Source organism: Canis aureus, chromosome 35, assembly GCF_053574225.1.
Source record: "Canis aureus isolate CA01 chromosome 35, VMU_Caureus_v.1.0, whole genome shotgun sequence".
NCBI classification, from domain to species: domain Eukaryota; kingdom Metazoa; phylum Chordata; class Mammalia; order Carnivora; family Canidae; genus Canis; species Canis aureus.
The window spans coordinates 6,630,884-6,647,819 of record NC_135645.1 but is presented as its reverse complement, the minus strand read 5'-3'; the positions used below and the strand labels follow the sequence as shown (position 1 = coordinate 6,647,819).

The 16,936-nt window shown below is 35.8% G+C and overlaps 1 protein-coding gene across 6 annotated transcripts in view; it reads right to left on the bottom strand.

The window, feature by feature from the left end:
• Window positions 1-16,936, bottom strand: part of POLQ (DNA polymerase theta) — a 124,041-nt gene that overhangs the window by 19,771 nt on the left and 87,334 nt on the right. For 4 of the 6 annotated variants that reach the window (XR_013372535.1, XM_077884440.1, XM_077884439.1 and 1 more), the window contains exons 20-25: window positions 15,753-15,946; window positions 11,954-12,091; window positions 10,556-10,730; window positions 8,011-8,140; window positions 7,033-7,154; window positions 1,805-1,989 (exon numbers count right to left, since the gene is read on the bottom strand). Coding sequence is in view for 5 of the 6 variants with exons in the window: in XM_077884440.1 (XP_077740566.1) it covers window positions 1,805-1,989; window positions 7,033-7,154; window positions 8,011-8,140; window positions 10,556-10,730; window positions 11,954-12,091; window positions 15,753-15,946 (944 nt within the window). In the remaining variant the exon portion in view is untranslated. Of the gene's footprint in view, window positions 1-1,804; window positions 1,990-7,032; window positions 7,195-8,010; window positions 8,141-10,555; window positions 10,731-11,953; window positions 12,092-15,499; window positions 15,557-15,752; window positions 15,947-16,936 lie in introns of those variants that run through there. The other 2 variants (XM_077884442.1, XM_077884443.1) reach the window with 2 other exon arrangements.

Genomic DNA, 16,936 nt, shown 5'->3' with positions numbered 1-16,936 from the left:
TTGGGTTAAACAAATTCCTGGGGAGATTTTGGGAGTAGTGGGGGGAAATGGTCTAACAAGATCTGTAAGAAACTGTAATTTAACTATTGCTTGTTTTAAATCCTAGTTGCAGCTTACAAGATTATCTTGCACAAGCTACCTAAAGTCTTGTACCTCGATTTATTCATCCATAAAATGAGGATAGTAATACCTGTATCATGGAATTGTGAAGAGTACGGAGTTATTACTTATAAGTATTCAGGAAACTGCCTGACATAAAGCAAGCTCCTATAAATGTCATTAAATATAAGTTTAATTTTAAGATTTTATTTATTTATTTGAGAGAGAAAGAGAGAGAGAGAGCACAAGCAGGAGGTGGGAAGGAGAAGCAGGTTCCCTGCTGAGCAGAGAACCCGATGTGGGGCTTGATCCCAGGACCCTCAGATCATGATCTGAGCTAAAGGCAAACGCTTAACTGACTGAGCCACCCAGGTACTCCAATTAAATATAATTTTAAAAGATAACTTGCAACAAATGATTATGAGAGTTTCAAATTACTTTTTAATGTGATAAAACAGCTAGAAGTTTTTGGCTTTTTTTTAATACATTAAGAAAGATTTCTTTCCTCCTTTTTGAGATCTCCGTCAGACCCAGGGAGTAGATCGTTCAGTGCATGGTGATTTAGTATAACATGAATACTATTAAATCATGTAAGAACTTATTAAATAAAGGCAGATATCATCAGTGGATGAGTGTTTAGGTTATAAAGTCAGAATGTCTAAATTCTGGCATTCTGAGCTTATCCTGGCTCCACCACTTATAGGTGTATGACCTTAAGCAAATTACTAACTTTTGGTGCCTCAGTTTTCTCCTATATAAAATAAGGATAATAATTACACCTATTTCATGGGTTTATTATGAAGATTAAATATTGGAACATTACCTATTTTACCTAAAGTTTAATTCTCGCTGAATGCAGGACCCCAGAGATTAATATTAGAGAGGGTAAAACTGGCTTTCTAAAGAGTAGAAAAAACAAGGGCTGGTGGTAAATGGGCAATGGTGAGAAGAAGGGTTTTATGCCTAATGAGCCAGTCAAGAATCACAGCCATGAGTAACTAGAAGTATAAATGTAAAACTAACACAGCAGGATCTTAAAGGTGGGAGTTATATTCCTTTGCCTCAGCCAGCAATCCTACTCTCTCAAAAATGGCATCAGATTTCCTATAGGCCACGAGGCAAAAAAAGTATGAGTATTAATCCAGGCAGGAAATGGTGTAATGTAAATGTGACCTTTGACATTCCCTGTGCCTGACAGTCATCCAGGAATAGGAACTAATATGGACCCACTTGAAGAGTCCAAGGCAGTATAAACTTTCAAATGTGGGTTAGCTAACCAATGGCCTCAAAAAACTAAAAGGCTATCAGTTACTATTTATAATCCACAGCTCAGTAATATTTATTTTTCAGTAAACATTTAGAGAGCACCCATAAAAATAAAAAGGTGAAAATATGTTTACAGACTAGAAAGACATTTTTAAAATACTCACACACACACAAATAACAACTACCACCACCACAATATCTACCACTAATGCAGGTGGCTTTCTTCACACTAAGTAGCCTCAGACTAAGTCTATCTGATTCCTTCTACTGACTATGAAGGAAAGTATAATGAATACCATGAGACAGACTCAGGTGAATGTGGTTTGAAAGATCCAAAGATGGAGAAGTCATTCCTCAACTGCAAATGATCAAGGCTATTTTTAAAATTTTTTAATCATGAAAATTCTCTTTTTATGCTAAGCATGTTCACTAAGATCACCTGCTTTGCTTGTTGCCTCAGATCATCCCCAACAGACTCTGGTTCAATCATCTTCCACTCAGCTGCAATACTCCTGAAAACATCAGCTCCAGTGTTTAATACTTGAATGAGACGACGATCGTGAGATAAATGAGCCAAGATCCTCAGTTCAAGTTGAGAGTAATCAGCAGCTAATATTAAACCACCTGAAATAGGAATGATTTTAGAAAAGCCAGTACAAAGACCAGTCTAGGTTTTATATAATTGAGCAGGATGATAGAAGTTTAGTTCTAACGTAGAACCATAAGACTATGTGTCCAAAAGTTAAAATCTTGCTCTTAACGTGATGCAATTCAGTTCTGTAACTTAGATCATTTTTTGTCTGTTTATATTTCAAGTATATGTAATACGTGTAAAGCCACCCCTAACGTCCACTCCTTAAACCACTGTGGGAGTGCTTTCCTTAGTGTTTCTATAGCACCTGACATATAATCTAAAATGGTTTTTTCATGCCTCTCCTACATAGCACAGAGCCATTAGGGATGGGTACTTAATTTTCCTTTGCATTCTGTGAAAAGCTTGCATAATTCTGGCACTTCATAGCCCCTTAAATTGTTGATGAATGAATGAATGAATGAGTCAAGAAACTGGTTTGCAATGTGTGCATATTTTAAGTGCGCTGGAGAGAAACGTGCTCTGCTCTAACAACAGAAACATTCAATGGAAACAATCAAGGGATTGATATGTGAAGAGTTACTTAGAGGATTTGGATAATTTACCTATGTAATAAAAATGACTAGATTCAATATACATGGCAAAAACAAAATTTAAATGATCCTGGCTAGAAAAAAGAAGGAAAAATATTTGCAACTGATATCACCAAGGATTCATTCCCATATTATAAAAAAGACATGCTACAAATCAAGAATAAGACAAAATATAAACAAGCGGTTCACAGAAATAATCAAAAGAACCTTAAACATACTAAAGAATGCTCAACTTCATTCACAATAAAGAAATACAAATTAAAACTACAGCAAGAAACAATTTTTCTCTACTTAAACTGCAAAAATTCAGAAGTTGGGCAGCACATTCTGTGGCAAGGCTGAGAAAGAAACATACTGTTATTGGGAACTAAATGGTTACTGCCCCCCATTACACTGTAATTTAACAACATCTATCAAAATTGAACAGGTTTACTGTTTACTGTGACTCAGCAAACCCACAGTTTGCTACAAAGATTACCTGCACAGAGATTAAACTGGTTTATGTTCAAATTTATTTAATGATAATCACAATTCTCCAGCATGAAAACATTAAATGAAAAATGGCACACAACAGTATATATGGAATCTTTATTTTTGTGTAAGAATAAGGGAAGAAAATATCAGATATTCATATTTGCTTATATTTGCATAAAAATGCTACAAGAATCTATAAGAAACTCATACATGAGTCATCTAGAAGAGCTGTATAAAATAGGATAGCTATGATAGGGAAGGAAGCAAAACTTCTCAATACATACCTTTTATATATTTTGATTTCTGAACTATGTGAATGAATAAACATTTCAAAAATATATAAGTAATAGTTTTAAACAAATGACCACAATTTTTATGGCCTTCCTGCCATAAGTAAGAAAAAACTGACAAAATATTAAGTTTTCATATGTTGGAACAGATAATGCAGGACTACAATCTTTAAGAATTGATGAGGAGAGAGGAGATGAGGTGAGCCATGTAACTGTTTCTGAAAGGAGGAACTGACCAGAATGCATTGCAGGGAAGGAGAGAGGAAACAAAGTACTAGGATCTGAACAAAGGAAGCAGAGACTAGAGTCTGTGCCTACTAAGGCAGGCTAGAATTTATGGAAATTTAGAGAAAGGAGCTGCACATAAAAGAGCACCACAAATATGCACAGTGATCCCTTTGGATTTTTGACCAAATACTAAAGGAGCAAGAAAATTCAGAGAACCAGGTAAAGAACTAATACTAAAGAAATAACTGTTACCAAAGAAACAGACAAAATGGCCAAGTTGTCAGCTGAACAACTACTTGAAAAACAATCTCTTGAATGTGAGAGATGTTCAAGCTGTGACAGGACTGGGTGTCTGGATCCTTTTATCACATCCTGGTCACTTAGTACAGATCCCCAGCAAGGCCACATCTTATAATTGGGGCTAATCTAGCCCTAGAGTAAAGGCTACTCTAAACATTTGCTAACAAAGCTTTTAAAATTATAAAATGATTGAGCTGAATGTGAAAGTAAATCAACTGTCTGCCAGAAGAGAATGTTATTAATTAATGAAGACTACAAAGTCCCAAGAGTCAATAATGTAGCAACTATAATGTCCAACACACAAAAGAAAAAATACTAGACATATGAAGAATCAGGAAAATATAACTGACCAGGAGAATATTTAATCAATAGAAAAATGACCCAAAAATTACAGATATGATGGAATTTTAAATACTACCATAGATAATGTTCAGGAATTTAAAGACACATGGGTATAATGATGTAATAAATAACAAATTGCAATAAGGTAATAAAAATTAGACAAATCAAGTGAAAATTCTAAATGTAAAATTCACTAGAAGAATGTGACAGTATTTAGACACTGTAGAAGAGAAATCCATGAACAGTAAACAGTCAATAGAAAGCACACATTGTAGCACAGAATAAGAATAAAACAAAAAACAGGGAGCAGAGAATAAAAAAGAAAAAAAAGTTTAGTGACCTGTGGGGCAATACCATGTAATACTGTATATGTATATTTGGGATAATAGGAAGAAAGGAGAGCGAGATGAACAAAAAATATTACAGGTGGGGTGCCTGGGTGGCTCAGTGGGTTAAATGTCTGACACTTGGTTTCGGCTCAGGTCATGGTCTCATCAGTCATAAGACCAAGTCCCACATGGGGCTCTGTCTCAGTAGGGGAGTCTACTTAAAGATTCGCTCCCTCAGCCCCTCCATCCAACTAACACTTGCACTCTCTTTCTCTCTCTCTCAAATAAATAAATCTTAAAAAAATTATAAGAAATAATGGTTGGAAATGTTCCAAATTTACTGAAAAATATAAGCACATAGATTAAAAACAACAACTAAGCCAACTCAGGATATTCAGCTAATTCAAAAGTCTCAGAAGCAAAGTATGAAAAACTACCCAAAGACTCTTGCCCAAATCAAATTGCTAAAACTGAGTAACAAAATTTAAAAAACACCCAGGGAAAATGTAGTTATATTATGTTTAGACAAGGAACAAGAAAAATGGTGTTGTACTTCTCATCAGAAATAAAGCAAACCAGAAGCTAATAGAAATATATATTTAAGGTGCTGAAAGAGAAGGACTGTATACCTAGAAAAAATCTATGTCTAATAAAATTATCAAAAAATAAAAAATAAAAATAAAAAAAAATAAAAAATAAATAAAATTATCTTTCAACTGTGAGGATAAAATAAAGAAATCTAGAGACAGGGGAATGATGGGATAAATCACTGTCAATAGAACAGCATTACAAGAAACCTTAAAGGAAGTACTCTGGAGGAAGTACTTTAAGATTCCTTAAATTACTCCAAGAAACAAAGTATCAGAAATGGTAAAAGGTAGACAGATAGAAAAGACACTTTTTTATTTTTTGATTTCTTTGAAAGATAATAGACTGTTTAAAGCAAAAATAATAATATACAGTAGCACTTATAAGTCATAGAAATGAAATCTATTATAAAAGAGGGTAAATGGAAAAAATTTTTACATTCCAGATGAAGTAGTATAAGATTGTATGAAGATACTCTGTGATAGGATACATATTGTAAACTCTAAAATATCTAAAATAGTTAAGAAAACAATAGAAGAAATAAAAATAAAAAATAGTAGAAGACTTTAAAAAAGAATAAAGAACAGATAGAATAAATAAAACACAAGATAGTAGACCTAAACCAACGGCCTGCCAATAATTACTTTAGATGTAAATGTACTAAACACTACATTTAAGTGACAGAAATTTTCAGATTTAATCCTTTACATTTAATTTCAATGAAGTTAAAAAATTTAAACAAAAGCAGTATAAAATATTGCCGTGTTAAACACAAATTTATTGTTTAGGTAAGAATAAATCGAGGGATGAACAGATAAACAAAATATATACATACAGACGATATTAGCCTTAAAAGGAAAGGAAATTCTGACACAGCCTAACATGGATGAATCTTGAAGACAGGACACTAAGTAAAATAAGCCAGACATAAAAAGACAAATACTGTATAATTCCACTTATATGAGATGCTTTGAGTATCAAAGTCACAGAGACAGGAAGTAGAATGGTGGCTGCCAGGGGCTGGGGAGTGAGGTGGCGGGAGAGTTACTGTTTAATATTATAGAGTTTCAGTTACGGAAGATGAAAAGCTTCTGGGGCTGGATGGTGGTGATGGCTGCACAACAATGCAAATGTACTTAATGCCACAGAACTGAATACTTAAAAATGGTTACAATGATAAAGTGCTGACAGTTCACACTTAAAAAGCAAAACTGAAAATTACCAACCTGGTGACACTGTCATAGACCTAAATTCCCCCTGAGAATATTAAGTTTCTGACAATTAAAAATCAAATCAGATGATGAGCTGCACTCTCACACAGACCTGCCAGCTGGCAGAGGAACAAATGCATATACAAATAGTAAGAATGATTTGGGAGAAGATCCTGATTTCCAAATGTCTCATGATTAGAGTTTATAGAGTTCAACCATTCATGTAAGGTGTGTGACTAGAGTACTGAGGAGAGGTCAGGCAGGAGGACGGCAGCCTTGGGAGGTTCTCCCTGCAATAGGAAACAGCAGAGCAGAGACAAGAGAAGAAGCAGAAGAGCAAAGTAAGTCAGAGAGACAAAAAAACTGTGCCCTTAGAGATCAAGGGAGAACAGAAACCGAGGAAAGTGAGGGTTAATTAACAGTACACATGCTACACAGAAGTCAGAGGACAAGGAAGTCCACTGGACTCTGCAAAAAGGTTTACAATCACCATGGAAAATATGGTTTCAGCAGACTGCTGCTGCCCACAGTGCAAATCATGAAGACAATGATGACAGACAACCTGGTAACACAAAAGGAAAAAACAGGCTATGCTGTAGAGCGCAAAGATGGAGGGACCAATGCATACTTCTGAGTCTTACTCATAATGCAGGCTTTTTCATTGCTTTGAAAACCACTCCCACGTCAAGGAAAAGTTCAAAAAACCACCAGCCACCTTACCTGAGAAAGGCACAAAGGCATGTCGCATACTGACTGAAAATGGCATTCCTTGGTCTGAGGCTCTCTCCTCCACCTGTGCCTGGTGTCCAGAGTTCGGGCCACAACTCCTCTTACCTCTTCCTCTGTCATGCAAACAATATCAGCAGCTGGACATGAAGCAGTCTCAAATATATGAAAAAGATCTCATTTTTTCAGTAAAGTCAATAGTTCCATCTAAGAAACTTAAAAACCTTATCATTTGAAACTCACTCTAAAGCTTAACAAAGACACTAGATTTTCTTTTTTAGCAAGCATTCAATTAAACAAGTAAGGCATTCCTCTAACAGCTCTGACCACAAACTGCTTCTGAAATAATTATTGACATCTAGCTCAAATCAACAAATTCTTTTGACCATATCGAATATAAATTCTCTATGCTTTTTCTTTCCATCATGTCTGTTTGTGGAGGACAGAATGGGGTGGGGAGGGGAGATGCTCCTAACATAGTTATAAACTCTTCCCTTTAGCATCTGAGTTAGAAAAGCCTATTGTGCTGATTGATTTATTTTTTAAAAATATTTTATTTATTTATTCATGAGAGACAGAGAGAGAGAGAGAGAGAGAGAGAGATGGAGGGGGCGGGGGGCAGAGACACAGGCAGAGGGAGAAGCAGGCTCCATGCAGGGAGCCTGATGTGGGACTCGATCAAAGGACTCCAGGATCATGCCCTGGGCCGAAAGTAGACACTAAACTGCTGAGCCACCCAGGGATCCCCATGCTGATTGATTTAATTAGTGTCCTAGGTTTTTAGTCTTTGACCATCAACTACCTTTCTTTATAGACAGACTCAGGATTTTAAACGGATAGTACCTAGAATAGAAATGTGTATGTCCAGAACGGAAAATGAAACTAACTTCATTATTTTGTCCAATAGGCTGTTTTTGAGCCATTCATACTCACAAAACTGTATTAATGCAAATATAGAGAAACAGCATCTACCTGCCGTAGACGGGAAGTAGGCCTTTGGCTAGGGCTTGGGAAGGTGGGCTTTCTCCTACTAGTATTGGCATTTTGATCTCAAAATCTCTTGGCACATTCTGAATATTTGGTTCCATAAAGGTTATTCGTCCTAAAATCAAACAGAATGAAGACATAAAATTGTGGGGGTTGGGGGATCTGCATTTCTGAATTATGCATGTTCTACCTTATTGCTAAACTGAATTTATATTTAAATATTTTTCATTATGTTCATGCATTTAACAATGATAAAATAAGTACAAGACTAATCCCACTGTAAGTGAACATATGAGTCAACTACAATAGAATATTTTACATTAACATTAACATTAAAATTAACATTAATATTAAAATTAACATTAATTAGAGAAATTAATTAGAGAAATTAACATTTCTCTAGAAAACAATCCAATGATCAGAAGCAATCTGATAAGTTGAACGAGTCCTATGCTACAATGAATACCAGCTATCAGTACTATACAACGTTAGCAGTGGTATTAATAAGATGAATCAAATGGATCCTAGGAGAAAATGACTATCAAAACCTTCAAAACCCAGGACTGCACAAGACACAGACAGCAGATATGAAGCAGAAGAGCAGCTGACTGCTGAAAAGAGACAACCTGGGCCCAAGGTGTTAGCTAATGTAGGAGATGAAGCAGTGAGAAGTGGCTACTGGAACATCAATTTCTCAACATCACCATTCTCACTCATCAAGAAAACTTTTGGTAGCACTGACAAAGCTGGACACTAGAATCAAGTGGTTAATGAACTTTCTAGAAAAGAGATAGCTATTTGTTTTAATGCTAATAGCCTTTGTTTCCCTGCAAATATTTTACATTTGTTTACTTATTGAGTTTTTCCAAAATACGGAAGCATTACTAAAAAAAGACTGCGTAATTGATCTTGTTATTGCAGCTTTTATAACACATATATAGTGACATAAACCCTTCTCTTTTATAATATAGTTTTTATTGTTACAGGTTCTCCATCAGCTAAGTATATAGGATTTCATCTTCTTTAGATAAGTCAGACATTTTAAGTACGTAAGATATTCTTTTTCTGAATAAATCTCTGATATGTCCTTGTTATTTAGCTTTTAAGAAAAATTAGTGCTCAATAAATGGCAGATATTAATGTACTTATTACCATGAAATAACCTGCTCAATGTTACAAAACTAGTCAATAGCAGAAGAAGGAATCCAAGTCTCTTGCTGCCTCAGCACACTATCTTCTTTTCCATAATAATACTTAATATTCAGGTCTATTGTTTGAATTAATGAGGCTGACACTGACAGACAAACAAGATGGCAAAAATAAATTATGAAGCAAAAATGTATCTTTATGGAGATGAATTCTAATAATGAAATGGCTTTGCTATGCTCAGGTAAGCTTGTACTCCTAAAATACTCTTTAAATGTAGGCATGGTATGGTGAAAACCCATTGGAAAAAAAAGGAATTGATTACTTTCTTTCTACTTTATAAGCAGAAAGTTCTGTATGTTCTATTTATAGTTCTAAATGTTAACACTTTTAGAAACTCTGGGCTGATTTTCGTTTTTCACCAAGGATTTATTTTACATTACAAGTTTACATTATTGGCTTATTGAAAATGAAATTTAAACACCAACACAGCCAAAAAATGGCCAGGGTGAACTAAAGTTAGCTAAATAGGAAAGAAAGAAAAGAATTTGTTTAGAACAGGGAGTAAAGGAGCACGGAAAAAAGCAGCTCCTTCTGGCACCTCCACCTGTAATAAAAGCAGCAGCTGGTGAGCAGCCATGCATGAAGTGTCCTGCACTATTCTAAACACTTGACAGGTATCAGTCTATTTAGTTATCAGCATGACCTGGTGAAGTAAGACTATAATACCCCTGTTTTACAAATAAGGACACTGAGGCATGAAGCAACCTTGAATAAAGATTCAAACCTTATAAAAGTCAGATATCAAAGCCCACATTCTATATCACCAATCTAATCTGTCTCCCCAATGAGAGTTAATGCTCCCCTTTCTTCCAATGTACATTGCATTTGGCAAATATTTAGTTTTGTGCTGCCTGAAGCAAGAATGCTTTTTTCCTTACTAGATTACTCATACCTATCATGAGAGTGCTATGAGACACCCAAAAGACTCTACAGCTCTTTTCTGATTAAGTATAATACGACACTCATCTATTATATAGATGCCCCCCAGCACTACTTAGATTCAACTTGGAGAGAATCTTAAGAGGTTCAGGAGAGGGCTAGAACTGAAACTAGATAAGATCACTGACTCATAAATACTAATCCAAAGCACAGACATTCCCGTTACTCTATATAGCACTTGAAAGTCGGAACAATACCAAGTCTCATCTGTCTATCCATCTATGCTTTGGATGTAGGTAGTATGTGTTTCTTAAATGTTTATGGAACTTCACAGAATCCAATGATCAACACTTGAATTCTTTGGTCATCATTAGAAAACATTATATATAAGAAGTTTTTCTTTCAAAATTGGATATTATCCATATTTAAGATTTCTCATTACCTGTAGCAGTGTGTGATTGTGATACAGGATAGATTCTTTCCATTCCAAGAAAAGGATTCAGACGCTTTTCCCGCTGCAGAGGAAAGACTACTTTGGTAATAGCATTAGTGATTCTTCTCCACTCTAATATCAAGCCTGGTAAAGGATGTAATGCCTTTAGTTTATTTAAAACATCCTGCCAAAGAAATATAATGAAGTAAGATCAGATACTTGTACAAATTCCATAGCTAACTAGACTCTCTAATAGGTAAATAATATAATCTCAAAATTAAATTTGTAAACTCCTGTATCTCAACTCAAAATAACTGTTTGGATTTCTTTTGCAATCACCATAATGATAAAACTATAGTAACTATAGATGGTAAAATGCAATCATGTTAATGCTGAGTAGTATCAATTTAAATCTACCTTAAAAAAAATTGTCATCTTAGCAAGGTACTATAACTGCCTTCGCTCACGCCACCCAAGAATCTATATCATGTCTTTCCTTTGTTTAGGTTTTCTTCCTCGATTCTCACGATTGGAAGTTTTGCATGTCTTTTCTTTTTGCCCTAATACTTTCAACATTTCCATATCAAGGAAGTCAGAAGACATCAATCTTCAAAACTGAATTTTCCATGCTACAGAGTTTTGGTGAACTGCTAAGAAATAGGAACTTGTGAGACTAGAAGGCCCGTGAGATAAAACAAAAAGTTTTGTGTCAGAATGAAACTGTGGAAACTTCCCTAGGGTAGGCAAGTCATAGTTAACAGTATTAGGGTCAAAATTCTACAGAATAGTAATTTGGACTGCTGTCTCTACGGTGGTTATGGTTGTACCTTCTACCCTTATTATTCCATTGAAAATTCATTCAGTAAAAATGCAACAATGAGCACTTTCTTCTCTCCTAAGCATACATTTTCCATGGATTGTGATTTGCGATTTTACTTTGAAGTTAGTAGATTAGATTCTTAAAACAAACTCATGGAAAACTTACTATTTTGCCCTAGAATTGAAAAAAGAAAAAATGTTTCATTTGTAATGGCTGGTATTTTTTCTTTTTTAATTCTTCCAAATCTTTATTCACGTTCCTATACTATACAAATTATATTATCTTGGAAGTCCAAGAGTAGAGGATGCCAATAATGAAATAATGTTTATAAGTCTGAGGTTATAAACCATTATACTATTTTAACGATAGGAAGGACACAACTGCTAAATCAGATTATGGTCCAGATATTCCATGATGGAGTATCTCTGCAGTTTTTGCTGGCAGCCAAAACACAAACCAATTTGTTTTTATCTGGATACGTTTCAAATGGCAAGCTATGTTGGATCTTGACTTCATCAGCATTCTTTCAAGACACCAAATTGATAAAGTAATTCAAATTCTGCCCTCTGACTGTCCCCAAAGAGCACCTTACTAGTGCTGAATTGTTTTCCCAGCCTTAGCTTGCGTCTACTGTCATTCCCTCTTCTGGTAGAACCCAAAGTTTTCTTGCTGGCTTGGTTTTTTATTTCTCCATTTGGTGGCAACTTCAATTCCAAAAATAAAACCTGCAAAAAATTAATGCTTTTTTAGCCAAGAATCAAATCATAAGCATTGACATTCACAAAACATTTTTAAAAGTTATTTGAGAAAATCCATCTAAGTCAACATGGGTTGGGAGAATTTTTTAATTGCACATTATTAAATTATCACATTTAATAAATAATGGCAATGAAAATTTGTATGTCAGGCAGGCTATCTATACCCTAATCTAGGCACTATTAGATTAATGCCAATAACAGGCATTTAAACAGTCAAGAATAAAGGAATGTATCCTCTGTGCCGAATGAGAGTGAACAATAAGCTATTGACATTAAGACTAGGTTGCTCTGAGAACTGTGAACTCTCCTAAACGAACATGGCTGCTCAATCATTTAAGCCTCATAGAGGGTCAACATGGCAGCCTTATGGCTATTATATGATCACAAAAATTGGAGAACACTGAGGCAGAAAGAGATCCAAAAAGCCATCTACTTCCACTAACATAAGGCTAGACCCTGAGAGTCCCTGGACACAAAAAGTCAGGAGAAAGTGGCCAACCCAATGTAGCAATAGTGACAGCTAGAGTGGCTAATAAGTTCCTACTGAAGAAACTAAGCCTACACAGGCCAGGGATCCAGGTTCTGGGGCAGAAGGAATATCCTAAGTATACCTAAAATCACTAACTCAATTTACAAAGTTTAAGATTCAGGCAATTCAGAATACTATCTACTATCTCCATTCATTCATGTACCTTGAGCGGGCTTTAGTGAATCTTGGATTATTTTCCCACAATAATCCTAAAAATTGAAATCATTTGTATTATCTAAGAATCTTTATTGGCCCCAAGTTGGGCAAGAGGTAGAAGGAAAGATAAGCCTGTGCTTCCGCAGAATAGCAGACCTGGTTCTAATTTTAAGTAGTGGGAATAATTGAAGCCATAGGTATAAAAGATACTGAGGCTTGCTATGGATGTTAGTAACTGCAACTAACAGTTGCAATTAAGTTATATAGATTTGCATGTATAGGGATCAGGGTTGTCATACATAACAAATAAAATTATAAAATGCCCAGTTAAATTTGAATTGCATGGGGTATACGTATATCAAAATATTCTCCACTGTTTATCTGAAATTCAAATTTAGCTAAATGTCCTGTATTTTATCAGGCAACTCTAGCACAGATATCAAAGAGTATATGAATGGCAGGAAAGAGAATCAAATAACTGAATAGGAAAATGAAATATTATTTTAAAATAACAGTAAGTCAATAATCCCAGAGACACCTACCATAATTAGGATATCTCAAAGACCTCAATTTATGTACTTAAAAGCTCTTTACCTTAAATTTCTGTTTTTCATGAAACCTTCAGAATTAATTGTGAAAACTTCATATCAATTACTCCTCCAGTTCTCAATTAATACATCTGTGAAATAAGGGGGTTGAACTGGATGAAGGGAAGAGGCACTAATATTTATTGAGCACCCACTGTGTCAGCCATCATACTAGATGCTTTAAGATGTGTCATCTCATGTAATACATATAACAATTCTGTGACACATCTGAAAAGGTTACATAAGTTGGAGAAACTTGGTTACAGTTACATGGCCAGAAAGTAGAAAAATTAAGAATTATAACTCATAGTCCTCTAACTCAAAAGTCCTTTTTCTTTCCTCTAACCCATGCTTCCCTCTAGACCAGGGATCAGCAAACTTTTCCCAAAAGGTGCCAGGTAACAGTTATTTTCAGCTTTGCAGGTTTTACTGTCACTTCTCAGCTGTGCCATTATAGACCAAAAGCAACCATAGACAATAACTAAATGAATAGGTATGGCTGTTCTCCACTACAATTTTATTTACAAAAACAGGTGGCAGGCCAGATCCGGCTCACAAGCTGTGGTTTGCTGATCCCCACACTCTAGGCTAGTGCCATCCAAAAGCAGTTCCTGCAATAATGAAAGTGTTCTTTTTTTTTTTTTTTAAAGATTTTATTTTTTTATTTGAGAGACAGAGTGAGTGAGAGAGCACATGAACAAGGGTAAAGGGGAGAGAGGAGCAGACTCCCTCCCAAGCAGGAAGTCTTATGTAGGGCTCAATTCTGGGATTCTGGGATCATGAATTGAGCCAAAGGCTCAACCAACTGAGCCACCACAGTGCTCCTAATGAAAGTATTCTATATTTGCACACCCCCCCACCCCATTATGGTAGCCACTTGCATAGGTGGCTATTGAACATCTGAAATGTGGCTAATATAACTAAGGAAGTGAAATATTTTATTTAATTTTAATTAATTTAAATTTCAATAGCCACAAGTGACTAATAGCTCCTGGATTGGACAACACAGCTCTAGATGATTAGTAATATCCTGCCCAGTTCAAAGATTCAACTTAAAATCACCAAGGTTTAAATAGTCAATGTGTGAAACTTAGATTACCTTAAATTCCCATCTTAAAATGAAGACCTAAGAACAAGCGGTTAAAATCAAAGTGATGCCTTTCATTCTGGCTTAGAGTTTGGTCTAGGCCTATGGGCTTAGTATCTGAATAACAAGGGCACAGATTCCTGCCTTTCCCCCACACTTACTTATACTGAAATCCAGAGATCCTATGTTTTTCATAAGGTCCCTAAGTAATTTTATGTACAGTCAGTTGGGTACTAGTTGGGGAGTTCTGAGCTAAAGAACTAAAAGAAATATATTAAACAAACAGCACCCTCTGATTAAGAGAAACAAAACTCATTTTTAAAAAACATATAACCCTGTGGCTTAAAAGGGGGGCGGGCATTATTATGAGTATATATAAAATGTATTGAGCATTTACTATGAGATGGGCCCTATTCCAAGTGTTTTACATCCAACATGTATTACTCACAACAAATCTATGAGGTATTTCTATCATAACCCTTTTTACTGATGTAGAAATTGAGATACAAAGACCTGATGTACTGGCTCAAGGTTACAGGGTTAATAAGTGGAGGAGATACGGTTTAAACCCAGGAAGTCTGACTTGAAAGCCTACGATCTTCACAACATACTATATTACTGAATTGCATCTATGAGACACCTGAACTTCAAAGCTCTCAAGTATAAACATCCACTCTGTATTTGTAAGCCTTCTAAAACAACCCAACCACCCTTTGTGAAGTGTGGGGAGAGGAAAGAATAGAATGTCAACTTTTGAAAATAAGAGTAAAGAGTGTGTCCAAATTTATGTTAAGTTTATAAAAATCTTTTTAGGTTTAAAAAAAACAATCCCCAAAATTCCTTTTTTCATTAACAACTGAGGAAAAAATATCTAATTTTATTTTCCAAAGAAGGATTTTGGGTAAGGAAGGAGTGAAAGTTCATGAAATTACTAACTTCATGGAGAAACAACTGCACTGTTATATAACAACCACTGTGGATCTTTTGTTCAACAAATATTTAACTTGATTGAGTACCTCCTTTGTTCTAGGCAAATCTCATGGAGTATACATTCTGGGAGGCTTCTTCACTACCTATTTCATAAACACAGATATAATTTATAAATTAGATGCTAGAATACTCTATCTCCAAAGTACTCTGATAACTAAATTTTTTTTTTAGCTGATCTTTGGTGTTTGGGCAAACACATTTAAGAAATACACACACACACACACACACACACACACAAATAATTTTTAACTCTAAAATTCCCCATTCCCATGATACAACCTCAGCGATGTCATCTGAACTGGTGAAGGAAAAACTGTGTCCAGCTAGTTGATAGGCCTGAATCTCAATTGCATCCAGCTTGGCTTGCATTATGTGTTTCTGACTTTCACATTCTGTAGTACTAAAGCCAATCCCATTTAGTTCTAGCAAGGCCAAGCAGTACTGAGAGGGCATTTCCACTTTGCAGAAAACATCTGGAAGAAAAAAGAAAACTAAAACATTAATCCATCAATCAAGTGACTAGATTAGCATCATCACCTAAACACTTTCTGGACTACTACCCTTGTCTACACAGAGAGAAGAAAAACTGGCAATCTGGTGAATGGTCTAGATTATAAGAGGCTGCATTTCTCCCAAGATAATGTTTCTGCTTCTACTCTTGGCAAGAGCCAGGGAGCCAATTTTATTTGCTAAACTGACTATAATGAGTTAATCTCTTGAAATTATTTCCAATATTCCTGGGGTCCATGATATGCATGCTTGCACAAAGAACTCAAAATGGAGGTTTCTTATTTTCCAACCAGAGAGTAAAGACTCCTGAAGTAAAAATTAGAGTATTTTTCTTTTCTTTCTTTTTTTTTTTTTAAAGATTTTTTATTTATTTAGGAGAGACAGAGAGGCAGAGACACAGGCAGAGGGAGAAGCAGGCTCCATGCAGGGAGCCCAACGTGGGACTCGATTCCGGATCTCCAGGATCATGCCCTGGGCTGCAGGCGGCGCTAAACCGCTAAGCCACCCAGGGATCCCCTTCTTTTCTTTTCTTAAAGATTTATTTATTTGAGAGAGAGAGAGAGAACGAGAGAGCACGAGAGAGCAAGCACAAGAAGGGGAAAGGGGCAAAGGCAGAGGGAGAAACAGGTTCCCAGCTGAGCAGGGCTCAATCTGAGGACCCTGAGATCATGACCTGAGCCAAAGGTAGACACTTAACCACCCAGGTGCCCCTCAGAGTATTTTTCTATCTGCTGACACTTCTTTTTTTTTTTTTTTTTAATTTTTTATTTATTTATGATAGTCACAGAGAGAGGGAGAGAAAGAGAGACAGGCAGAGGGAGAAGCAGGCTCCATGCACCGGGAGCCCAACGTGGGATTCGATCCCGGGTCTCCAGGATCGCGCCCTGGGCCAAAGGCAGGCGCCAAACTGCTGCGCCACCCAGGGATCCCTGCTGACACTTCTCAATAGAGTA